At 43.6% G+C, this 26443-nt stretch overlaps 4 protein-coding genes across 4 annotated transcripts; 2 read left to right on the top strand and 2 right to left on the bottom strand.

Moving 5' to 3' along the window:
* Nucleotides 1-240: 240 nt before the first annotated feature.
* smim20 (small integral membrane protein 20) lies at nt 241-1739 on the bottom strand. Its single transcript, XM_030076638.1, has 3 exons — nt 1482-1739; nt 715-771; nt 241-474 (listed from the first exon to the last, which is right to left on the bottom strand). Exons 1-3 carry the CDS (start codon nt 1588-1590, stop codon nt 431-433), a joined length of 210 nt encoding a protein of 69 aa, XP_029932498.1. The 5' UTR covers nt 1591-1739; the 3' UTR covers nt 241-430.
* A 76-nt stretch (nt 1740-1815) lies between these two features.
* On the top strand, nt 1816-10945 carry man2b2 (mannosidase, alpha, class 2B, member 2). The gene is made up of 19 exons (XM_030076637.1): nt 1816-2015; nt 2431-2577; nt 2769-2874; nt 3005-3177; nt 3320-3435; nt 3787-3964; nt 4185-4383; nt 4752-4942; nt 5260-5431; nt 5709-5845; nt 6207-6484; nt 6631-6822; nt 6901-7144; nt 7720-7830; nt 7939-8131; nt 9059-9205; nt 9326-9438; nt 9650-9767; nt 10686-10945. The coding sequence occupies exons 1-19, from the start codon at nt 1857-1859 to the stop codon at nt 10787-10789; spliced, it is 3078 nt and encodes a 1025-aa protein (XP_029932497.1). The 5' UTR covers nt 1816-1856; the 3' UTR covers nt 10790-10945.
* A 1512-nt stretch (nt 10946-12457) lies between these two features.
* Nucleotides 12458-18584, top strand: LOC115376566 (uncharacterized). Its single transcript, XM_030076236.1, has 8 exons — nt 12458-12717; nt 13185-13256; nt 13356-13427; nt 15279-15466; nt 16660-16723; nt 17019-17184; nt 17493-17690; nt 17952-18584. Exons 1-8 carry the CDS (start codon nt 12703-12705, stop codon nt 18074-18076), a joined length of 900 nt encoding a protein of 299 aa, XP_029932096.1. The 5' UTR covers nt 12458-12702; the 3' UTR covers nt 18077-18584.
* Nucleotides 18585-18774: 190 nt separating this feature from the next.
* On the bottom strand, nt 18775-24576 carry LOC115376948 (low density lipoprotein receptor adapter protein 1). The gene is made up of 3 exons (XM_030076801.1): nt 24265-24576; nt 21262-22011; nt 18775-20848 (listed from the first exon to the last, which is right to left on the bottom strand). The coding sequence occupies exons 1-3, from the start codon at nt 24365-24367 to the stop codon at nt 20763-20765; spliced, it is 939 nt and encodes a 312-aa protein (XP_029932661.1). The 5' UTR covers nt 24368-24576; the 3' UTR covers nt 18775-20762.
* Nucleotides 24577-26443: the final 1867 nt, after the last annotated feature.

Raw genomic sequence — 26443 nt, 5'->3', positions numbered from 1 at the left:
TGCCGCCCACATCACCAGCTCACAAACAAGTGTTGTACTAAATGTTCAAACTCTGAAGGCACATTTGGACGGAGGGTGAGCTGGGGCAGATACCATATTTTCACAAGGCCTGTGTTTTCAATTACAATTCATAATTTTGTCTCATGTCTGCTCCTCTTTGCATCCCACGCTTTCTGTCTCTCTTTATGACGTCCAATAAAGCAGAAACGGCATGAAAAAAATCCATTTCAAGAGGCCAGCTTTAGTGCTAAGGTTTTAAAATTTTATTCATAGGATAAACAGAACACCATAACAGCAAACAACCAAAACCGCACACATTCTGGAGAGCATTCACTCACACACACACACACACATCAAGCAAATAGGAGTTTTCCACTCATAGCCATCCAGCAGCATCACTTTCTGCAATCGTCTAAGATGTCAGAGGCCATCATTTGCTTGTAGGCTTGTACGGATCTGACCATATCTTCACACCTTTAGCCAAGAAGAAGAGGAAAAAGAGAAGAAACCATGAAAGTACAAAAGAGCAAGAATGAGAGGAGTGTCAAAACTGCCCTGAAACTGTGAACCACACCCATCTGGCTCTTTACGACAGTCACTTACAAACCCTATCTGAGAAAAACAAAAACATTCTTCCATCTTAATTCATTTCCTTCAATTTCCCTCCTATTCTGACGCCACGTTGGTGCACAAAGTGTGACGAGAGCGTCTTACCCACTGGTTGCACGTCTGCTTGGTTGATTCCTGCTCGATTTATCTTCTGGATTTGTTCTAAAAGAAAGGGAGAGAGAGGAGAAAAGCATAGTGAGTGAAAGCTTTTTATGGCCAACATCTGGGTCACAAACCAGATTTTTACATCAGTCTTTGCAGTCCCCTTTGCGGCCCACTGCCAGTGACCCCTAACCAGGGATACGGGAGGAGTTTATCCATCACTTGCACCCTGATTAAATTTCCATATTTGTGCTGGCCACAAGTCAGCTGGGCCTCAGGGGGACGGGGACATGAGTGTGAGAGGACAAACTGCAAAGGCACGGCTCTGTAAATGGATTTCCCTGACATCACTCCATCTATCTGTTTGTCTGTAACTCATCTTTGGAGAGACCTGGTGAAAACCCATGGCTGTCTGCTTGGCTTTATACCTGAATAGCTGCTCTGCTAGTTCAATTTGAGCTTTTTTAAGCATTTATACAACATTAATACATTGTTAGACATTGTTAGAGTAATAATAAATACGGGTTACTTTAAAGTATGTAGCCTGAAACTGGTTAAGTAATTGTCTCTCTTGTCAAATAAATGAGGTTACGTTAAAGAAATACAGCCTAGCGTTAAATACTAATGTTTATGCCTTGTTCGCTATGTTTCATTCTACATATTGAGTTTTATTAATCTGTACGGCACATTATCCAGGTTATAGTTGCTTGAAATTACATTGTAAACACGGGTTGCGTAAGTGAAACTGAAATTAAAAAGCTGTGACTTACTGTACTCCTCTGTGTGTGTGAGCGGGTGGAAGAAAATGGGGTAAAATGCGGCGGCCACGGCTGTGATAAACCCCCCAAATATCAGCGTTATTTTCATGTTTTTGGACATTTTTGGTCTACATTAGCGGACTCGCTTTCACCTCCAGACGAGCAGCCGTGTGTTTGGAAACGTTTCCGGGGGTAAATGTCACCAAACGTGGAAAAATGCAAGTTCAAAATAAGCAGCGTTCAGAGTTGTTGAAAACACTGGGGGCTGTTGAGGAAGCGCCCGGCTAATTATGTCCTCTCTGAGACGCCGTACTGAACTCACAGACAGTCACATGCTACAGCACAACAATAATAAGGAAGTGTGTCCAATTCATATGTTTAAACTCCATGTTCATGTGCGGGGTAAAAATGACAGGATTAGAGTTTTTAGCATTTTTTCTTTGTTGTTTTGGTCTCTCACACGCAACGACAAATGAAAAAAAGCCGATCCAAGCCTTCGTCATTCCCCACAGCCACATGGATGTTGGCTGGGTGTACACTATTCAGGTAACTAGTTTGTTCAACTACTTGGATGTAAGAGGAAGTTTCCATGATCATCTCTCTGACATGATTTTGAAGGTGTTTAACGTGATTAAATCACATATAGAAGCTTCTTATTTGCACCACTTACTTGTAATAGATCTGATACATCCATTAATATTTACTATATAGCATTTACCAAGAATAGGTTGCATTATCTGTTATAGTACTGATGACTGATTTTTGTAGCCCTTGACAAAACCACAGCTATCCCCTGCACTGTTCAAGGTCAGTTTTATTTTGAGCCTGTTTCAGTCTCAAATGGCTTTAGGGGCCCAATTTTAGTAGAAAACTAAACAACACCCCATAACCTGAACCCTGGTAGTGGGCAAGAAAACAAACAAACTTCCAAAAAGTGATGATCAATATGCCATTTCTACAGGAGAGCATGCATGCTTATGCGGCCAACGTGTACAGCAGTGTGACGGAGGAGCTGTCCAAGGCCAAGCAGCGCAGGTTCATCGCCGTGGAGCAGGAGTTCTTCCGGCTGTGGTGGGACACGGTGGCCACGGACCGCCAGAGGAAGCAGGTGAGAACACAGCAACGATAGTAGACTAGATAAAATATACCTACGAAACATTAAAAAACCTTTGCACACCCCTTAAAGAGTCGTAAAAACTAAAATATGCTAAAATATGTCTAGAGAATATCCATAACCTTTCACTTTTGAACCTTTCCATAGACTGTGTGTATAATGAAATGTGTGTTTCTTGTCCCTAGGTGCGGCAGCTGGTGAAAGAGGGTCGACTTGAGTTCATAATCGGGGGCCAGGTGATGCACGATGAGGCTGTGACTGATCTTGATGATGAGATATTGCAAATGACAGGTAGTGAGACACACTTTTTGCCTTGCAGCCATCTCTTTCAGGCATAAGGCGTAGGCTGTAGTAACCCAGAATTTCCCTCCCACTCCCTTTTGTGCCACCTTTGCCCTTGTCCTTGCCCTTGCTCAACCAGAGGGCCATGGTTTCCTCTACGAGACGTTCGGGGTGCGCCCGCAGTTCTCGTGGCACGTGGACCCGTTTGGAGCCTCGGCCACGACGCCTGTCCTCTTTGCTCTGGCGGGATTCAACGCCCACCTCATCTCCCGCATCGACTATGACCTTAAAGACGCCATGCAGAAGAACAAGGTATCAGTTTTGGGACCAGACATAATCTCTTTTGATATTATTTTGATGAAAACGCCCTTTGATCACAGAAAGGAGCTGCCATTATCGTGCACTCAGTATTTCAGTGGTATTTGATAGTAAATAATCTGTGTTTCTGGTGCAGAAATTGCAGTTTGTATGGAGAGGTTCTCCCTCCCTGAAGGAGCAGCAGGAGATTTTCACTCACACGATGGACCAGTTTAGCTACTGCACCCCGTCCCACCTGCCTTTCTCTAACAGGTAGCCTCCTAGTCCAGCAAGCTCTGCTTTATTTCAGCCTTGTATTGGCTCATGCAGCAGTCTTTATTAACATGATGAATCACTATGATATGAATTTTGAGTACTTAGCATTCTACTGAAGAAAGGCAGCCTAATATTATTCTGCACAACCTCTTCAGACTTCAAGAAAATTCAGTTTCACCATAAATAACTCAGACTTTGCCTACCTATCAGTATCAGACAAGAGTGGTTGACGCTTTATAATATTGAAATAAGTGAGCTTTGAGTCAAAGTTATTTAGAAAAAACTGCATTATTGCATAGATAATCTGGATCGTGAACAAAAAGAGAATGTATTGATCTTCTGTCTCAGCTCCGGTTTCTATTGGAATGGAGTTGCCCTGTTCCCCAACCCGCCTAAAGATGGAGTGTACCCCAACATGAGCTTGCCTGTCACTAAGGACACAGTACATAAGTATGCAGAAACCATGGTGGGGAACATCAAGCAGAGGGCAGCGTGGTTCAGGACGAACCACGTGCTCTGGCCATGGGTAAGTCCGTTGAAAACTTCAACCTTTTATTGTACGCCAAATCTTTGAGATTTTCTCCAAGGTGCATAAGTCCTGTTGAAATCAAAGTAGGGCGATTTACATCTATGACTGAATGCCCTTGTTAAGATTATCAAAATGATACTACTGTACAGACTGCAAGATGATTTTTGATGTTTTATGCCACCGCATAGTACCAACCTCTGCTGTTGTTGTATATCAGGGCTGTGACAAACAGTTCTACAACTCATCAGTGCAGTTCAACAACATGGACCCCTTGATGAAGTACATCAACCAGAACAGCAAAGAGTTTGGAGTGACTGTCCAGTATGCCACTCTCAGTGAATACTTTCAGGCCATCCACCAGTCAGATCTTGTCTGGGAGGTTAGAGAGAATGACGATTTTCTACCCTATTCCACTGGTGAGGACCTGCATCCTAACACATAACATGAAGGAGCAATCAATACGCAGATATAAATAACAAATAATATGCAGAACTTGAAAATGGCTCAGTTTTCTTTTTTTCTATCAGTATCATTTCATGCTTCAAAGGTTTATGGTCGGAGCCTGATGTTTTTATAGTACCATATTCAGTAGTTCAAAATTTATAGGGAGGCATGACAGAAATATCTTTCTCCTGAGAAAAATTACTAGGCATAATGAGATGGAGGAAAGAAGAAGACAAAGCCAAAACATTTGTGTTTTAGTACAGTCTGTAATAAACGGGGGAAAAAAAAGAATTATTCCTGTCAACATCATCCACTGTGGCTAATATGTTCTACTTCCCAGAGCCGTACCAGGCATGGACAGGCTTTTATGCCTCAAGAAATGTCCTGAAAGGGGTGGCACGACAGGCCAGCTCTCAGCTGCATGCAGCGGAAACCCTTTTTGCCCGGTACCGGGTCAGCTTCCCTGACGGCCCCGTGGCTAAAGACTGGGCCTTGGACAAACTCCGGGCGCTCCGCTGGGCTGTCTCAGAGGTGATTTGTCAAAATCAAAATACTTGAGCCCTCTGTTGGAAGGGCATTCCTTGAACAGAGGCAAATGCTTTATGTGTCATGGTCAGGTTGATACAGCCAAGGAAAGTAAAGCAGGTTCTATTTTTAATTCAGTAATTTTATGCCTATGATATTTATGTTTTTAATATCTGTCATATATGATGTACTTGACTTTCAAACATGTGTTTAAGATTAATACAAATTGGAGGATTGTAAGGTTCTCAGGGCTGCACTCCACCCAGACAGAACCTTGTAATTCCAAGCTCACTGAATGTTATTTACTGGCGTGTGTTTTTTAGGTCCAGCACCACGATGGCATCACTGGCACCGAGTCTCCCAAGGTGGCAGACATGTACCTCCAACATCTCATCCAGGCCATGATGGGGGTGCAGGAGGTCCTGGCTGCCCTCTTTCTGCTGCCCCATGACCTTGGCATGCCCAGCATCCTTGGCACACACCACCATAGAAAAGGTGGTATCATCTTGTTGGAGGATTTTTGCTTAACATTAATTGGCTAGTAGTAGAAATTATAATGAATGTGCACGAAAGGCTATAAATTAGCTGGTAAGATAATTATTAAGTAAACTTGCCACAGTGTTGGCTTGATCCTAAGGCCACTGCAGGACTTTAACCACGGCTACATCGCATCGGCTGTATCTGGATGAGTCATCAAGGGCTTTGCTCAGATGTTTTGGTCGCCATAATGGAGATCAAATCAAATTAACTGGTCATTAATCTCCTCCCGCAGGTGCTCATGAGGCTTTGGAGCAACATGTCATCGTCTACAACCCTCTAGCATGGAACATCACCACCTTCATCAACGTCACGGTAACCTTCCCCATGGCAACTGTCTTCGATGACGACGGACAGCCTGTTCCTGCACAGGTTGGGTTTTTTTTTTTTTTTCTTTGACTGTGACTTTGAATGCAATGTATTCTCACAGCATCAGTTTTATTTGTCAACAAGGAATTACATAGCTTGAATTCTTGAATTGTAAGAGAGTAATAGAGTTCCTTCTTCAGTAAGAATACTAGATATGAAATATTTTACATTTTGTAATTTTGTTTAACAGTGACGAAGATTTAACAGTGACTTTTGTATTCAGTTATTCAGTCTTATCTTTGTGGTACAATGAGAAACAAGCTTTGTTACTCCTCCAGTAGTTCCTAAATTATTGATTTGATTTCTTTATTCATCAAAAATGTCCGCATTAAATCAAGAGAATATCTCCCTCTGTTCAAAACAGATTCAGAGGTCAGCAGAGTCCAACGTGACCTATGACCTTTTCATCGTTGTGGACCTGGGCGGTCTTCAACATCGGGAGTACCTGATCAAGTTCTCAGAGAAGCCGTGCTCTGGGAAAGCCAAGTGTGGCTCGACCTATGTAGCCGAAGGGGTCGTGTTCGAAAGACGAAATGTCAAGGACTGGTCCAAAACAGGCAGGAGGCTCCTGCCCGTTCTGAATGAATGTTACAAGCTCATGTTTGATCAGGATACCAATCTGCTACACAGCATCACTGACCGGTAAGATTTCAAGATCACCGTTCACTCAAAACTTCCTCTACCACTTCAGCCCATTGAAAGCAACGTGCACCATCCATCTGTTGTCCCTTTGGTCACATCATGATGTTGTGCGATCTTTTTACCTCTTACCTTTTTGTCCTTGGTAGTTTCGAAAAAAGGAGACTGAGGATGAGCCAGGATTTCTGGGAGTACCAGGCTAATGGAGATGCAAAAGCAGGTCCTATCTCAGATAACTACATGTTCACTGCCAACGGTTCAGCCTTGAGGGCCTACAAAGCCGTGGAAATGGAGATCGTCCCCGGCAAGATTGTGTCAGAGATCCGACAGTACTTCTACAGGTAGGAGGAAGCAAGGCATTTGTTTACACTCCTCCATTCTCAGCTTCTAGTTACAATTTTCCGTGCTCCATCTTCTAGAGAAGAGGGCGATGAGGACTACGCTTTCTCGATCACCACCCGTGTCCCAGAGGGCTTCGGGAGCAGACTGCTGTGTCGCAGGCTGGAGCAGTCGTACTCGCTGGGCCCCCTCCTTGTCAACACAGAGGTCGTCCTCAGGACCAACACCACCCTGAAGAACAACAGGACCCTGTACACTGACGACAATGGCTACCAGATGATGAAGAGAACCTACAGGAAGTTCACTAATAACACTTTAGCAAGGGTGAGGCCATGGAAAAATGGATCTCCCGGGATTTTCATCTGCAAGGGATTAAACTCTTAAGTTAGTCTGAAAGGCCCTGCACATAAAGAAAGCCAGCTGTCTGTGCATTAGGCTTGGGCAGATATCCAATAATACCAAATATTGTTATATTTATGGCCACAGAGTATATGATATTTTCTACATTACTGAATACTGCACTTCGTCAATGGACCACTGCCCAAAGTTAGTGGATCATAGCCAGACCAGTGAATGGCTGTGCTAGACAAGTCTTTAGTATAGCACAAAGTTATTTTGATGTCATTATTTTGAAATATAATGGGAGGTTCAGTTCAGTATTGGTATCAATGAGTGCTGTTCTGAAATGCCCTTTTGCGACAAACAATCCATTATCATTAGTTTTTTTCTTAATGTTGAAAATTGCAATATTTTGACAGGATTTTTGTCAGGTGTTATATTTTTGATATTGCTCAAACCAACTGTGCATAAACACAGATACAGGATATATGTGGGAAGACACCGACATGACAGGTTGACTTAAATAGTGCTATATGGTGCCTGTCGTATGAATTTTGCAGAACTACTTCCCCATGATTCGGGCAGCCTACATCGAGGATGACCTCAGCAGATTGGTGCTCCTCAGTGACAGAGCCCACGGCGTGTCCAGCCAGGCCAACGGGCAAGTAGAGGTAGGCAACACACACAGACACACACACACAAAAAAACCCCCACTTTCTTCCAGTCTTGTTTACTCACACACAGAAACATGTGAGCACGTTTTTGTTCGTTTCATCCAGGTGATGCTCCACCGGCGTCTTTGGAACAACCTGCCCTGGAACCTCGGCTACAACCTGACCCTCAACGACAGCTCGGTTGTCCGGCCGACCCTGTGGATGCTGCTCGGCTCTATCGACGCCACCGCCCAGCTCTACCAGAGGGAGGCGGTACAGCTGCAGCACAGACCCGTGGTCATGCCCATAGACCAGCCTCGTGAGTGCTCGCCACAGAGCAGTCATTGTTCGGCAGCATGGCATTAAAAACTGTACTGGTCCACTTTTTAAAGAGTGACACACCTGCCAAACTAACACTGGCAATAATGTAAGAAAAGAGTCACATAAACTTTGTTTTGGATCAGAGCTGTGTGACCTATAGATGCTGAGAAGATCTGAGTAATCTGATACTTTGTTGGTCAGTGGGGACAAATGAGTCCCTGGTTCTTCTCAGCATTCATGTACCCTTTTTCCACCAAGGACAGTGCTGGAGCTGGTGCCAAACTGCAAACCCTTCTGAGCATTTGGACCGCCGGCAGAGGAAATTGGCTTGGCATCCAATTTTGCTGCCACCATAAACTTATGTATAAACTTTCCGGTCTGGAACCAGGGGCGTAGTGACGTAGGAGTCTGTAAGGCATGGTAATGTCTCAGTGTTTACACTAGTTGAGCCACCATATTAAAAAAAAAAAAAAAAAAAAAAACTACCATCAGCAAGAAGGGGTCAGGGGTCCGTCAAAGATACTAACACTTTACTGGCAATACGGAGCATTACAGAAATCCAGGGCAAAATGGAAAGCTCATGAAGGAAATCAAAGGTGTAGGTGGAAATTACAGGTGAGCTTGAGGAAGCCAATGTTGTCCGAAGTACAGACCAAAATAAACTAGCAAACACCTGTATTTGAAATCCTGACATCATCGTTTGGTTCTCAGGACGGTGGAAGCGTAGGCTGGTTCTTAGCGGACCCGAGCTAAACCTCAGCGGCGTGCCAGTGGAAAAGGGTGGTGCTGACCCATGAGAACAGTCGAGAATAGCGTTGGATTTCCTCAGGACACTCCTCTTTTAAAGTTTCAGTTATTTGACCAAGCTCCCCAGGCTGTCGCACACTGAAACCACTGTCTGTCTTTCTGTCTGTGGTCGTTCTAGAGAGGAGCTGGCTAAAGAAGGAGCCCAGGGGAAGTTCTCCTGTGCAGCCGGTGGTCCTGCCCCCCAACCTCCACCTGCTCAGCCTCAGCATCCCGGGATGGAACTACAGCTCCAAACACAGCCTTCACCTCAGCCACTTAGACTCAGGTCAGACACAGTCCTGTCCATCCGCCAGTAGTAGATATACAGCGGCTTGTGTAATTGTTTATAGGAAACCCACAGCAAAAATATGGCCTCCATTTATCTGATTTGATTCCTCATGTCCAGGTAAAGATTTGAGGTCTGAGCCGGACTTTGACCGGGTCCTGCTGAGAATCATGCATCTCTTCGAGGAAGGGGAACACCCTGATCTAGCGAAGCCGGTGACCGTAAACCTGAAGGTAATGCACATGCACACATGATACCATGAATGCACACGCTTATTATTCCCCACATTGGAATGACATCACGCTGAAAGAGGAAGTGCTTGTGTTACCAGAAATTCCGAACGCAATCTCAGTTTCACAAGTTACGCTTTTATTTATAAAATTAAACATGAACTGGTCAGTGCCATTTGTTGTCTTTTTCAATGGTCACTTCCCGTGTTAACAGGAAGCCCTGCGGGGCATAGGGGAAGTGAGAGCGCTGGAGGAGCGTTCTCTCACAGGGACCTGGGACATCGACAGTCTCCAGAGGTGGAAGTGGAAGACTGCAGAGACCAAGGAAACACGTGAGAGAGAGAGAATCACTATGAAAACTGAATTGTCTGCCATTTGTCAAGTCAAGTTAAACCCTTTTGTCCTCTTAAGAGCGACTGATTGTGCAGCTCAAGTGAACATAGAACTCAAACACAAATAGTAGGAGTGTTTCACAACAATACCAAAGACACCGAGACGACGGTCCAGCACATCTGGTGGTGTGCCATCAGTGGTTTTTGACGACAAGAGGACCGAACCAATAAAGACTGATCAATTCCCAGAGTTCCCACTGGCCAGGGAACTTTGAAAAGTCTATCCCAGACAGAGAAAGTCAGGAAATTCAATACATTCTTAGGACAAGCCATGGAATATCATGGATTTTTTTCAGCCTCAATTACAAAAAAAGTCATTCAGTGTAATGTTTGTTTTCCATCATGTTTATGTTATATTTATTTCCCTGGTGGAAGAAAAGGATGATAAACTTTAATAAGATCCTCTGAAGTGGGTCATGGAAATTTCACTTTGTCATCATGGAAAGTCATGGAAATGTCAGGGAATTTTACATTTTACATAGAGTGGGAGCCCTGACTTCTGTTAATGTGGAACTCTAGTTAGATTTTACTGTTTAAGAATATTTTTTAAAGTAAAAGTGAACTGTAATTATTATTTTAACACTATTGATTCATAGTCAACCCTTGGAGTAAAATCACAAAACAAAACAAACCCCCCCCTCTATATAGACTACATGAAAATAATGTTATGATTATGATTGTATATGTGGTAAGAGGACACCCACGGCTGACCTGGCTGTTCATCAGCTCATGTACACGGGGGTTATGAAATTGTTCTGCTAAAGTGAAACACTGCTTTAAGTAACAGATGTACTGATAGCTGTACCCCTCATTTAAAATTATGTTTTTTGTAAGTCTATTTTTTTAATTCCCTCTCAGAGAGTAAACGCTGCTGTCGCTGTGGAGATGAAGCCTTCAATGTGACCGTCTCGCCCAAAGAGATCAAGACCTTCTTCGTTCACTTCAGCCCCGCCAACCTGTAGGCTGCTCTGCTGCCTTCTGTCTTCTGTGAAGATCACCAAACCCTCCATGTGATATGGAGAGGCACTCATGATTTGTGACACTGCTAATGTATGTTTTTGCACTGCAAGATGATTTATTATGAGGCATCACTAAATAAAAAGTGAATTTGTCAGTTTTGTGGACATGTCTGTTTTAAAAAGCATGTGGTCTCCAACAGCCTCTACAACAAACAGAAAATATCTGTATCCCTCTCTCCTTTGCCTTAATGTAAAAAAAAAAAAAAAAAAAAAAAAAACTTTTTTAATTCAAGTTTAATTCAAATGTGTATTAAATCTACATGCTAATGGATAAATTTTGAAGGATGAAATGGATCTTGAGCTCATAGCTGTTTCTCATTTTCATGGACAGACCAACACCAGAGTAAAGTTTGTTTGACACTGGAACAGGAAGGCTTTCTGCAACAAGTTGTGAATGAAACATGTTGATTTTGATAAAGAAAATATATATATTTTGTTAATTCTGAAAGTGTCAGCCAAAAATTCCCTCAGATCTGTCACATCTATCCCCACATTTATAGAACTGATTCTTGCACATTGTCTGTGTTCACATTCAGTTTTCAGGCTAGAAATGTGAATTCATGGCAGGAAACATCACGCTTTCAGTCCATCAGTTTTTGTTTGAGATTGCAAGTCTAACCACTCTGTGTTAGCCATGAAATCCATGAAATCCATTCTGATACACTGTAAAACCTTCTAAAACCCAGAAATATTCTTTTAATCACAAAGTAACAATTACAGAACATACTTTTTTACCTCAGTTTTTAAGAGTAATTTGTACAGCACTGAGGATGGATGTCTGCACAGCAAATGAGCTCGGTCTGGCCACATCAGCATACAGCTGAAACTAGAATGTGTTTTGCCACATTAATAAAAAATTTAAAAGATGAAAGTATTAATCTTCCTAAGTGGAAGGCAAGGATTGTCTAAAAACATATACACTCTGTGGCCACTATCAGGTCCACCTGCACAATCTAATGCAATACAGTCCAACTGTTGTGCCATATTTACTTTTCTGCTGCCTATAATGCTCAGGTTTTCTTTTTGTCACAGTAACAGAGGTGATCATTCAGTTCTATGTTTGGCATTGAGCTCATAGTGCTGCTATTGTACTGGACTGCATTTTATTGAGAGGTGTTTCCAATATTCTGTCACCCCTCATATATATAAATAGGGAGGACAAAAAAATAGAAACACCTCTCAATATAATGTAGTCCAGTACAAGACCTCTGCAAACTACAACCTCAGTAATAAACACAGAATTAAATTTACACATTCACAAAACCAAACCAAACATCATAAACTTTCTTAAAAGGTAAAATTCATGTCAGAGCTGTTGCACTGAACTGCATTAGATCTTGATGTCGATGTTATTACAGTTTTATTGGGGCTTTTTTCTGTTGTTTTGCGTCTTCACTGTCACCTATAACATGATTTCTTCCCAGCTATTTTCCCGATCTTACTGGAGCAGCCGCCCAACACGACAGACAGCAAAAGATGGCTTCACACCACAGCACAGATACAAGAGCGATGATAGGAGGCGTGGCCACTAGGGGGCGGTAGAGAGCCTCTGCAGCGCCTCTGCAGCAACATCAAACCAACTTCACGCCGAGCAAAGCCTCAGCCAGGCAAGACAACACCCGAGGAGAGCAGCCCTGGCTCTGCAGACTGACACCTTTGTCAGTGGCAAAGTGGGATTTGGAGCCTCAACAATCCCTTACGGCCGCAGCAGCTATTTAACAAAAAGGGAAAGAAAAAAAAGAGTCGTAAGAGTAAAGTGGAAAACCGAGGCTTTTCGCGTTCGCACTGTTGCAATAACATGAGCACGTCATGCCCGCCTGTGAAGTAGACGGCGTTGTCTGCAAATTTTGTACAAGATGAGCAGTGTCAGTGTAAGTCCTGAGCAAATCTCTTCATCTCTTTCATCAGCATCTACCTGTTACTCGGAAATCAGACTGTGTGGGGGGGAAAAAATTACTGATGCATGCCTATTGTCATGTTATAATCTCAGAACAACATGCCTCAGGTCTCTACATTGTCCTAATTTTTTTTTTTTTGCATCCCTTGTTTAATTCACAGCATGCATGTTGAATTCATTATCGGTATGGCTGCAAGGATGCTGAGGAGAGGCGTTGCATGTGTTGCTAGGATACTAGACTGGGCGGGGGCTGATGGGTTGTGCAGACATGAGAGCCTTAAGGTGCTGGAGGAATTTGGGTCAGGCCTATAAGGCATTTATCCTACAAGAGGGGCTTATTTTTTTTTAGTGCTGATATCCAGGTTTCATGCCACTCTCATCAATAAATTAGATCTCTCTCTCTCTCTCTCTCTCTCTCTCTCTCTCTCTCTCTCTCAATAGAGGCGAGAGAGGGAGCAAAGGAGGAAGCTGCAGCACTTTCTGACTGACCTGGCTCTGCTGGGATCATTGCAGGTTGGTCCTATGAGCAGACAAATCTGTGTGCATGGAAGCAACAAACACCGAGTCGACGTGGTGAAACTCACCCCTCTCCGCCTCTTGTTTGTTTTGTAGGGTTTTAAATACTTCCAGCCTTGGCTTCGAGGGAAAGAGGAGCTGCTGCTCACTGTCGTTAACGAGGACTTGGTCAGTTGCTTGTGGAGAGAAAAGAAAAATATCATGCATCTAAAAAAAGGTCAAAATTAAATGTTAGGAATATGGTGCTTTGTTTCACTCAGAATGGGATTCGGGATGTAACAATAGGCTTTTTTTTCCAGGCCTATATTGATACCCATCTATCTATGGGTGCAAAAAGGTTAAGATTTTCACACAGGCCTGTCTTCAAGTATTTATTTTAAGCAAAACAGTATGTTAGTGTCATTGTGCTGCTAATTTTACAGTTGTGCATGACCCACTCCTGTTCCAGTGCATTTAGAAAGTATTCAGACCCCCTTCACTTTTTCAGTTTTGTTATGTTGCAGCCTGATGCTACAATCATTTAAATGCATTTTTCTCTCATAAATCTACACTCAGTACCCTATAATGACAAAGTGAAAACAGAATTGTTGAAATTTTTGTAAATTTCCAATTTTGTAAAGATAAAACTGAAATATCACACTGACGTAAGTATTCAGACCCTTTACTCAGCACTTAGTTGAAGCCCCTTTTGCAGCAATTACAGCCTCTAGTCTTTTTGGGTATGATGCAACAAGCTGTGCACACCTGGATTGGGGGATTTTCTGCCATTTTTCTTTTCAAATCCTCTCATGGATGGTGACTGTCAGTGGACAGTCATTTTCAGGTCTCTGCAGAGATGTTGGATAGGGTTCACGTCAGGGCTCTGGCTGGGCCACTCGAGGACATTCACAGAGTTGTCCCTAAGCCACTCCTGTGTTGTCTTGGCTGTGTGCTCAGGGTCATTGTCATGTTGGAAGGTGAACTTTTTGGCCCAGTCTGAGATCTGGCTCGGTTTTTGCTCCGATATGCATTGTCAGCTGTGAGGCCTTCTATAGAGAGGTGTGTACCTTTCCAAATTATGTCCAATCCATTTAATTTACCACAGGTGGACTCTAGTCAAGGTGTAGAAACATCTCAGCAACCATCAAGAGAAATGGGAGGCACCTGAGCTAAATTTCACGTGTTGTTGCAAAGGGTTTGAAATCTTATCTCAGTGTGATATTTCAGTTTCAGTAAAATTCTGTTTTCACTTTGTCATTATAGAGTACTGATTGTAGATTAATGAGAGAAAAAATGAATTTAAACAATTGTAGCATCAGGCTGCAAAATAAAATTCATAAAAGTGAAAAAAGTGAAGGGGATCTGAATACTTTATGAACGCACCCTATATTGCTTTGTAAAGCGGCCAGTACTGAGGGTCTGCTGATATATCCCTACTTTTAATTAGAGAATGACTGAAGTATACCTTAGAGGTATAAAGTGAATATAAAGTGAATATAAAACACTTCAAAACTGCAGCAAAAGGAAATAGACAAACTCCACAGAAACGGTGTCACAGAAAACAATTAGATTTAATGGCTTGCTTTCCATGTAGACATCAAAAATGATTTTGTTGATTATTGATATCTAACCTTATTTACAGACAATTCTTTTGACATAAAGAAGAAGAATATTTTCATCTTTTAAATTTCCTTTTGTCAGTGTGCAAAACACATTAAAGTATGTATGCAAAAATGTATGTTCTGTAATTGTTATTTTTTTAATTTAAAAAACAAAAAACAAAAGCATAAAACAAGAAGTCCACAGATTCTTTTGAGGCCAAACACTATGAGAGAGACTTAGTTTCTGCATGAAGTGTACAAGAAATACAAATTTAATCATCTTCATTGCTGCTTTCACTTCATACTCTGTTTCTCTGTCTATCTTACTCTCTTACTCTCTTTCCTGGTCTGTATGTTTTCTCATGTATTTTCCCCCGTGGTGCATCAACGACTGCAACACTGACCGCCTCACCCTCCCTGTCCCCCACCTCTGCTGCAGGGTTGGCGCTCCCCGGGCTTCGCTGTGTCCAGAGCGTCCTCGTACTCGTCCACCAGCAGCTGTAACAGCAGCGATGTGTCTCCCAGCAGCAGCTCTCCCAGCCTGGCCAGCGGCACCAGCTCTCCTCTGCCTGGGGAGCCACCGGGGCCACGAGGCTCGCATACGCACACACACACCAAGACTGGCAGGTGACACTACTTTGTGTGTGTGTGCATGCATTTCTATGTGTGTGTGTGTGTGTGTGCACTTGGACTCGCACATGCCCACTGAATGCAGTCATTTGTTTATGCACATGATGGTGTTGATCTTAGGAAATGAATGTCTGCATGACATGAAATTACTCATGTTGTAGTTTGAAGGCTTGTTTACACCAAACGTATTAGACCTCTGGAGTTTTTGCACCTTGAGTTTGGTTCCTTTGGCGCAAGTGATGCCGCTCAAACTTGGCCGCGTCCCAAGTAGCCACACCAGGAGCACCTGAAAATGCAAGCTCTTGGTTCTGTCCTCCTGCAGAGCTGTGATGCGGTTTGTTTGGAATGAGAACCAGCCTAACCAGCTACAGGAAACAGCGCCCAAAATGTGGGGGTTTTAAAGGGTATTAGGAGACGCTGAACATAATAAAATCAACTTAGGGCAACTGCAGTCTGGGTTCATGCACATCTGGGCCAAAACTCAGCTACATAGGATTTAAAAGTGGTAGTTTGGTGGTCTGTGTCTCTGACTACATCATCTGATAGAGGACACAAAGCATAGAGCAGGAGCTTGTACATATTAACTTCTGTGGTGCATATGCTTGATTTTAACATGTTTTTGCATTGCACATCTAGTGTATTTTTAGTTAATTGTGCTGAACTATTTATTATTCCGCTCACAAGGCACGCTAACTCATGCTCCAGTGCTGTCATAAACTTATTTTCCTGTTCTTTAATTAGGATAAATCCAGTCCTTCGGTATATAGAATATCAGCCAGAGGGGTGGCTGGAAGCTAGTTGAACTTGTGACCTGAAAATCATAGGTTTGCATACGCTATCCGGCTTCAGAAATCATCACAGAGGAAGCATACAACACATGCTCTCTCCTCTTTTAAACATATGTTGCCGATGGGCCCTTGAGCAAAGCACTGAACAGCTCCCATTTGTGAGTGTGTGCATGTAAGCCTCCCTGTCCCTGTAACAACTCCCCCAGGCCGTTCCTGTAAGTTAAGAATGTGTTCTTGGCAAACTTGCTCGGTTAAATAAGGTTTAAAAAAACACAGGCTAATGACTTACGCTTATACAGAGCAGAAAAATAAACACAGGTACAGGCACGGGGACTGTACGCACATGCAGATATTTGCCGAGTAAAACACACACAACTGGTTGACCGCTTTCTGTGTCTACAGGGGCCCTAGTAGTGAGGAGCATCTCCTCCCAGCATCCCCCAGTGAAAGAGAGATAGCAGTGCCTGTAAGTGCTTTCCAATCCCATTTATCTTAATTTTCTAAGTGGAAAACTGTATCCAACTACCAGCTAACGTTTGCAGTTCACTTTCATTTAAAGTGCCTAACACTAACACACTAATACAGCTGGAGAGCAGGAGTCCAAAGCCTGGCAATGACAATCTTAATGCTAAGGTCTACTCTAAAAAAAAAAAAAAAAAAAAAAGACAACAACCACTGTCCCACTTTCAGCTGCAGACTATTCAAATTTGAAAATAAACTTCCTCATTCGCTTGCATTGCTTTGGCTTTGTCCCCCAACAGGAAGTGAATTGCACTCTGTTTTTATTGGCCGGCTACGCCAAGTACGGCCGTCCCTACGCCTGGATACGTTCCAATCACGAGCGCCTGGTCAATATCGGAGGCACCGATTCGATGGTTAAGGACACGCCCATGAAGCTCAAGTCCATCACAGACTGGCAAACGCAAGGTATGGAAACAATGTGCGGAATCCAAACAGGACACAGTTACTGCTTCACTGAGGTCTTGCCGACAGATTCAGTAATTACACTATTTTCCACGAGCTAAATCCAATGCAGATGTCTCTTGCCTGAATTTACCCTTATTTGAGACTACTGTTGCGTCTGGATTCAGTTTAGCACTCATACAGTGTCAACAAAGGACACACGCTATTCATTTGAGGCACAGGATTTAGTATATTCTGCTTTGGGTCTGCAAAAGAGGATTTAAAAAAAATAAAATGTCATTCTGTTTTGCTCTGGCTTTGTTTCCTCAAAGGAGTCCGTGTGTGGGACATTGTCAGCGAGCTTGTGTGCCTGTGCACCATTCCCTCTCCCTCCAACCCCTTCGCCCTGGACATGCGTTACGTCAAAAACCTTCCCCTGCCTGAGCGCTTCCTCGTCACGGGAGCTCTCCTGAACTTCCTGGAGATGTATGTGGTTTACGGCAACCGAGACGAGCTGCACTATGAAAAAGGTGCGCTATTCAGCTCATTAAATTGTTGTCTTCATGTCACAGACCCCGACTTAGATGCAGCCTATAAACCACAGTATCAGTCAGTGGATGAATGCAAGGTTAATATTATATGAGCCAGCAGGTGATGCTATTGAGCTACAAAGGAATCAGATCTACAGTCTTTGCCTCTGTGCCCCCCTTCCTCTCTCTTGCATTTGAATTGCAGGTTCTTTTATGTGAGTGCCTTTTGATGGTTTTTCAGTGTCCTCTTTGTCATTTCAGTGGTAGAGGAGGTGAAGCCTCTGAGGCGCCTCCATGCCCAGTCGCTGCTGGAGCTACAGAGGCTCAGAGGGAGCACCACACCGAGCAGCGATCCCACAATGCAGCACTCTCCCGGAGCAGAGTGACCCGCCGACGGCCCTCGGCGGCGGACGTCCTCCTGTGCTCTTCATCAACACGACATGGTGTCAGTGCTCTCTTCTCACTTATTAAAAACTGCCAGTCGACAAGATCCGTTACGTAACACAGATTCAAATACGTGTGTGTTGGAGGGACTGCCTGGAATCTGATAAACGGCTGTTATGTGATTGTGATTTTGGTTTGTTTGCATTTTTATGTTGTGTTCCACGGTTTTATAACACTGAATAACATCATTATTGTGCGCATATGTGACATGTTTTGATTTGCGTCAGCACAGCATCTAAAGCAAGTGGCGGTGGGTGGAAGGTAACAGTCACATGTATCGAGACTGCTGAAATGTGAAAACAGTTTGAACTGCCCTGGGAAACGAGTCACATGACTTTGAGATTAAAAATCCCAGGACCTCTCTGAATTTCTTGACCTGCCACCCTAAACCCTTCCGTCTCTTTCTCTTACTCACAAACACACACACACACACTGAGGAATTCTGTTTTCTTCAGGCCAAATATAACCTTTTATAAATGAGTGTCGATTCTTGGAAATGGCCTCATCATGCATCTCATTCGACATGTGCTTTATCCAAGTTGCACAAGACCCCTGGCTTGGTATTTGTCTTCTCAAAAAGCTGTATGAGATATGCAGAATGCAACATGTAGAGACACTTAAAAACACCCATATACACAAGAAAAATGTATAAAAAGTTTATTAATTCATAATACATATTTAAATATGTACACAACGACATAAAACAGTACATGGATAATAAAATAAGTTTTAAAGCAGGCACCTTAACCCTTTGCTGAGAATGGGGGCTTGTGCCATTTGTAGTTTGAGATACATCACGAGTACACGATTTTAAAATGAACTTTAAAAACAAATTAAAAAAAAACCCAGTGACACATCAGTCAAGAAAAGCAGGCACCTTTCCTGTAAAACAAGGTGACAGTCCTAGCTTGGTTTTGGCCAGAAATAGTAAAGCAGCAAGGAGAGGTGGATGGCAGCCTGCGGGTGTACCACTAATCCTTTAGTCTCTCTTTGTAACATTTGTAAACCTCAGACATCATTCGCTATCATGAGACCGTGTTATGCAATGCGGTCACGTATAATGTACTTGAAGAATTGGGGCACTTTCTATAGCGTTGGTAATGTGACCTTGTTAGGGGCTCCGAGACTGGAGCACATGGCAGCATTTATTAGCGAGGTAAAGTGTTAGAGGAAGTGATTTTATGTGTGTGTGTGTGTGTGTGTGTGTGAGTGAGAGGGAGAATACAGGCATGTGTGTGCCGGCACACGCTAATAATCCTAAACATGCAAAGTCCAAGTCAAAAGGGATGAATTGGGGCTTTAAGAAGATTCTAGATCTCAGATTTCCCCCAATCAGAATGCAGGTGCATGGCCGAACATTCCAAACAGAGGCTCCACATGGGAACACAGTGTTCCCAGTGTTCCAGCGCTCACACACACGCACGACATGCCTGAGCGATTTTCCATATAAATGCAAATATTTTATCACTTTGGCCATCACTCAGAGGACTGGTTTTTCACAGGATGCTCCCGTAGCTCCAGTTTATGAGGGAAGATTTAGTCCACCCTGCCAGTTCCATCAGGGTCTGGGTATGAATGACGCAGGGCCTGCCGGGCCTATCGAAAAATTCATGGACGCCGGTGAACTCCTAACACGTAGTAATAAAGATAAAACTCATGATTCAAGATTTTGTATGAACTGTTTAACTGTGATGGAACGTTTGACAAAATATCTAGGAAACTAAAGATGGAAAACAATGAGGTGATTAAGAAAGTGCTCAAAAAGAAGTAACGTTAACACTGCATTCAGCTGCATTTCTGTGCATCGGGAACTAAAGCTGTTCAAGCTCAAACAAAACACAAAGCGATATCTTTGCCTTCGTAAGACATGCCAAAAAGAACACCAGCCATTTTCCGTGAATCTTGAAATATTTGTGAGTTTGGCCAAGACAAGTATCTGGCACGATTTAGGTTAAATTCAAAAACAGCTTTATCCATCTAATTAAAAAAAATGTAGTACACAAGAACAGAAAGGTGCTTACTAGTGCCACAGGGTTTAAAAAAAAAAAAAAAAAAAACTAAAATACGTGACTCTTCATAAATGTCAATTACAATATGCTTTCAAAAACAGCTGTCTCACTGTCTATCCAGTTCTGGCTGTGGCCGGTTAATCATTTTGACAACGGCTGTGGTTCTTGATGGTATCATGGTTGGTTTCCAAGTCACTTGTCTATTTCAAAAGACCGAACTCTTGGTGGCCTGGAGTATTAAGCAGACTCTTCCATGAAAACAGGCCATCCATTATGGCTTTGGAAATGAACCAGTCCCGCCTTCAAACAGTGTGTGCAGCCACTCAAGTCTGCTCATAGCTGTTGACAAGTGAACAATGGCGGCTGTCAACAGCAGCTTGTGCTATCAGCCACATGCATTGTGTGCTACCCTCGCAAAACTCAACAGATAACGTCGCGTCTTTAAAGAATCTCAAGCCCACAGAAGTCAGTGATTACGGAAACGTATGTCCAAACATGGAATCTCGCCCTCCCCCGTTTCATCCGTCTGTCCTTCCCTCTTGTAATCCGTCAGTGCTGTGATCCTTGAGGTTCTCGTCAGGTGTATGCGGTCCCTTGTTTGAAGGGTTGGTGCGGGGGCTCAATTCCAGCTGTCGGAAGCAGATCCTCTTCTGGTGATGGCCCTGAGGGGGCTACGGGACATCGAGCCCCTCTTCTTCCAGCGAACTGGAAAAGCAAGCAAAAACATTGAGTTAAAGGCGTTATCTTGGCTTGTCTCTAAATCACCACTCAAAGGCAGGTGCAAACAAAAAAAAGTGTTTGCTGGAACACAAATGTTAATCATTAACATTTTAACAACTCCCACTGAATTTCCCACCTTACAAGTCTCTCGTTTCTACCCAAGTCAACAATACAGCTACCAGCCTCAGTGGTTGAACTGTATCAACTTGAGCGTCAGTGGTACCTTTGCCCCACAACTCAAAAACTATAATTTGATTTCAATTCAAGCACCTCAGGAGAAGTGAACAGAGGTAAAGAGTGAATGAGGATTAGCTAGATGGTTCTATAACCTGGATTATTCAAGGCTGTCCTGGATCTAGAACCATTTGTCTTCAGCCACATCTACCAAGCTGTCTCACCTTTTCCCAGACTGGCAGGCAGCGTGCAGCTCTTTGCTGTTGAAGGCGAGTTGGTCGACTCCTCTGCCCACTTCCCCTTCATGTCGGGTGGGTTGAGGGTTGCTGATCCGTCTTGCCAGTCACTCAGCGCCCTCTGGAAGGAATGAGCCAGGCAAGCCGTCATGTCTCGTGCCCGCTCTGCCCGGCTGCACCAGAAAACCCGGCACTGCAGCTGCTGCCCGTGATGTTTGCAGATGTACAGAAAGACGTTGGGTCGGTTGGCATCGGCGGCACAGTACGCAATGTCCTGCAGGTATGTCTTGGTGAGCTGCCGACCCGTACTCAGTTCCTTGACCTCAACATACCTCGGGCGCACCACCAGAGCATGATCTTTACTCAGCTTCTTCCCCTTAGCGGCTCCCTCCAGTAAGCGCACGATAGCGTCCTGGGCTTGCTCTCGATCCAGAGAGAAGATTTTCTCTGTGCCCAGGTAGTGGACCTTGAAGAGCGGGTCACCATGGGATAATGACTCGGTGCGGTCGCGGCGGAAGCGGCGACGTAGCGCAGCAGGAGAGTTTTTAAGGGTCTGCATGAGGTGGAAGGTGCTGAGAGACATGGTGTGTCTCAGGCTGGACTTTTGGACGGTTTTGGAGGACGGGCTGGAAGCAGCTGAGGTGCAGTTGAAGATGGCCGATTGGTCCTTTTCAGGCTTTCTCCCACTCTTCCACGTTTCTTCCACAGATGGAGCGTTGCTGCATCCACTGTTCTTATCTGAAACAGAACAGATGAAAGCAACGTCAGCAGATGTATTTCAAACGAGCACAAATATCTGAGCGGGTCTGACGCCTTTCAGCTTTGCTGAAAGTTGAATAAGATAAAATGAAGGGTAAATCTTTTTTTTTTTTTTTTTAACATTAAAAGTACCCATGTTAACCTTGGATATTCAGTAATCCTGTCATGAAATACGTTTGATTTGTGCAATCTAAGGCATTCAAGGCCATGCACCCCAAGTCTCCCTTGAGATGTGCGAGAGTTGCGTCAGCACACTGTGTACCACAGTGAAGAGGAACAAAGGCCACCAAGCAGGCAAATGAGGATCAGTTACAAAAGTGACGCATTCACTGAGAATATTCATTTACCACAGACACCAGCCATTAAATATTTACAGTTAGGCTTGGCTTGTGCTTTGTCTTTACTGAAATGAACTCTTAAATATACAGACATGCAACCATGATACACTGGCAGCATGCCAAAAAAAAAAAAAAATGTTATTAAAAGTTACTAGTTGTGACGAACATGCAAGGGACAGGTCTTTAAACTCAACTCTGTGCCCATGATTACCATAACTAACACAGATGCCACAGTGAACTCAGAAGCAGACATTGCTTTGGACACCAACTTATTCAGGCTGTTTCCCAAAGCCCGACACACAATTCCTCTGCCCTGCCGAGTTGCAATGGAGGTGAGATGCTTTTAGGACGTCCCGCACCATACTGCTATTCATTAGAGGAAAACTGAGAAAAACTCTAAATGCCTAAGACCTTGAGGACCATCTTAAGTCTATGAGAGAGAAAGCCAGGGATATGGTTTAAGTGCATTCCATACATAAAGGCCTGTGTGACCTTGCTAACTACAGTAAGGTCTTATGCAACCACCACATCTGGCCTCCCATTGTCCTTCATCCTACAAAACCAGAGGACTCTCCAACGGTACACCGCCTGCGCCCTATTGTGTTTCACTTTATTTTTTCCCCTTTCTCTTTTCTTTGCCATTCTTTCAACATCCTACGTCCCTCTCAGAAGTGAGCTGGACAGAGAACCGCCGACTGTTCCAAGGTGGTGGCCATTGTTAGTCGAGCCCCCTGCGCAGGAAACAGCTTTGCTCTCTCCGCCAAATATTTCTCCCCAAAACAATGGCATGCTTTGGTGAGTGTGTCACATCACTGACCTGGAGCATAGACTGACCCAGGGCATGCATACATGTTGCATGTGTGGCCTGAACATGCACAAGCACACATATTCACACAGCAGCTTTCACCTGACACTCAACACAACTTTCTCCTAGACAAACACACACACCTAAAGCTCTGCAACCAAAGGCTCCATTACAGGGTTTACTACCATTAGGTACAAGGTCAAGTAATCATCCAACAAACTGGCCTTTTACCTTACCAGACATTTTAACAAGCAGAGAGGCCACATCAGAAGGTATAGAGCCTTTTTAAGTGACCTGAATCAACATGAGTGTGGTTTTCACTGGTGCAAAGAGCAGTTGTTCTGTCAAACCCTGCTTGCAAGAAGGAGCATAGGAATATTAATGCTTAGATATAACTTCAAAGTAGCAAAGCCAGCTGCAAACCTATTGAAACCCATTGGAAATACATATTCTGGAAAAAAAAATGCTGAACAATGGAGAAGCTATTCATTCCAATCTCGATTAAAAAAATGACATTAATGTGACTTTCATGAAATAGCACATAGGCTACTGCACATACCTCATAGACTGGGATTAACACCTTAAAGTATCCATGCTGAGATTAAACATGTATCTTCTATCTACAACCAAGCAGCTTTTGATTCAATGAAATGTCAATTTTTTAAATTGGCTCCCCACTATTTTCTTGTGCCAACATACAAGAGGACTTTTAGCAAATTTAAAAGTTGAGATTTTCTTGAAATCAAGTGCTGCTCAGTGGATCAGCTTTGTGCCGACTTCACCAGCAGTGTTCAGTGATTCATAAAACCCTTTCAGTCCTGTTGTGCGTCATATGTGCTTTCAACAACACGCACGGCAACATTAAATTGACGGATTTCTGAATGGAGCGTTGCGCCGGAGAGTGGCACGCGTCTGCGCTACAGCTCCATGTCTAACACTCACAAATGTCCTTTAAATTTCCTCAGTGGATATCCAGAGAATGCAACGATGAAAGGAATGGATCAAAACTCTTCTGATTTTAAGTTGCCTCTGTTCATTAAGTCCAAATCAGTGATTCTCTAGAACTTGGCAAATCTAAGTTAGTCTTACCTAGCCACAGTTTCATGCAAACGGTGTCCTCTTGCGCCTCACATGAACCGGAGAGCCCAATGATCTTTCCTCGGACAATGGGCAGGTGGAGGTCGACTACCATGCGGGCCGACGGTGCACGCCAAAGCTGCTGATCATCAATAAACACTTGGAAATAAAAATCAGTCAAGCGCGCCGCTGCTCTCTCAGCACAGTTTCTCCTGATGGATAAAAAAAATATATTAAACTCTCCCTCTCCGATGAATGAGAAGTTAAAGTGAAGACTTGAACGCAGCTCTAGCGCTCCCGCTCTGCTCGGCGTGTGTGACTCTCATGGACTGAAGCTCTGTGACTCACCGCGCCGGGAACAACGCTTTTCAACAGCGTGCGCGCGCGTCCGGTGTTGTCGTGGACGCGTATGTGCGTCTGAGAGGTGAGCACGTTGGAGTGAGTAAGATAAGGCCCAGAGGAGTGTGTGTGTGTGTGTGTGTGTGTGTGTGTGTGTGTGAGGGGCGTTAGAAGTAGGACTGATTTACAAGGAAAAGGGGGAATTCATGGTGATGTGGAAATGGATGGAGTGAAGGCCAAACAATAAATTCAACTGAATCACCTTTACAAAACAGTTTAACCGTTTTAGCCTGGCATAACTCCCTTTGGGGCTACTCATATCATAACAATTAACATCAACCTAATGCCAAATATGAAAAATAAGTGTCTCTTTCAAAGCAATGAAAGAGAATTCATTTTTTATTATAATTTTTTTTATTTACCAGGGAAACAATATATTCTAAGTGTGATACCTGTACATTTGCAGTGTCCACCAACACACAGAGACGCACTTAATAAATAAAGATAGTTAATTATTCACCCTTATAGACATACTTTAGATATTAGATATATTTTAGTTTCCCTTACATCAAAAATCCCTTGGGATTTTGTTAAACTGATTGATTGATTGCTGTATATCTTTACCTTAGCATTTATGTTGGAATGTGAAAATGCATGAACTGTATTTGTAAGATCCCCTTTGAGCTGCATCATTCTTTAGCCCCCTGACTTTGTGCTCCTTCGGTTCTGCATTCAATCCCTGAACTCCCCGAACATCTGAAACCCACTACCTCTCATTAGCATCACATTGCGTCACGACCTAATGAGGCTCATTGGAACCGCTCGTTCAGATCTGCTCCAAGTGTTTATTTTGGGGGCATTTGAACAGTGGCAGAGGAAAACCCTAAACGGTACCATGTGTGTATGTGTGTGTGTGTGTGTGGATGGGTGTGCCTGACATGGGGAAACAGTAGGGCCCCTGTTTCTCCTGGGTTTGGCCCAACAGCAGTTATGTTCTGGACGTCACACCCGCCTCAGTACCTAGCAGGACACACTGGAACTATTCTTGGGCACCAATGACATAATGGATCATCTCGGCTGCCCGCCCTCCCTATCTAACTTTTCTTGTCCCACATGCAACATGCAGGCAACGAGAACATCCAAACTATGACGTAAACTGAGGCGTTTCTGCTGCGAGCGATCGAGTAATGTTGCATGACGGGCATTTAGCTGATGCTGCAACAAAGTAGCGCTCAGAGAGCTCCTCGCTCGACTGCCAACTTTACGCACAGCCATTAGTAAAGAGTGCAAGGGTCAAAGCCGCAGCGCCCAGACAGTAGACATAGCAAATATTCGTGCTGCCCTGTGAATATTTATCTACAGCAGAGAAGTGCTAGGTAAAGAAATAGGAGCTCGGATGAAACACGTACACACAGACAGCTATGGGTGATTTATTCTGCATATCTAGGCCAATTTTCTGGCCTGATGGTGTGTGTTTTTATCATAAACGCAGCATAAAAATGTGCAACGGTGTGAAAGCTGCAGCAGCAAACAGCAGGTTTTGGTGTCAGCCCCGCAGAGTTAAAGAGACAGCGCCTTTTCTCAGCAATCACACAGCGGAGACGTTCATCACAGAAGAGGAAGACATACATGTTAGTCTCACAAGACCAGATTCCAGTGAAGCCTAATTGCATGTTTTCTTGTGAGTGAGGGGTGTGGTGACAATCACAGTCACACCTCAGTGTTCTTGTACCAGGTGCTTAGCTGCTCAGTCAAACGGCCCATGCAGCCACCTTTGACCGAAACCAAACGGTTGATACCCGTTCTGGGAATCGTAAGAAATGACTAACTCAAGTAGAGGCAGATGAGACAG

Source organism: Myripristis murdjan, chromosome 18 (assembly GCF_902150065.1).
Source record: "Myripristis murdjan chromosome 18, fMyrMur1.1, whole genome shotgun sequence".
Classification (NCBI taxonomy): domain Eukaryota; kingdom Metazoa; phylum Chordata; class Actinopteri; order Holocentriformes; family Holocentridae; genus Myripristis; species Myripristis murdjan.
The sequence above is the reverse complement of the archived record's forward strand: the minus strand, read 5'-3'. Positions and strand labels throughout refer to the sequence as shown.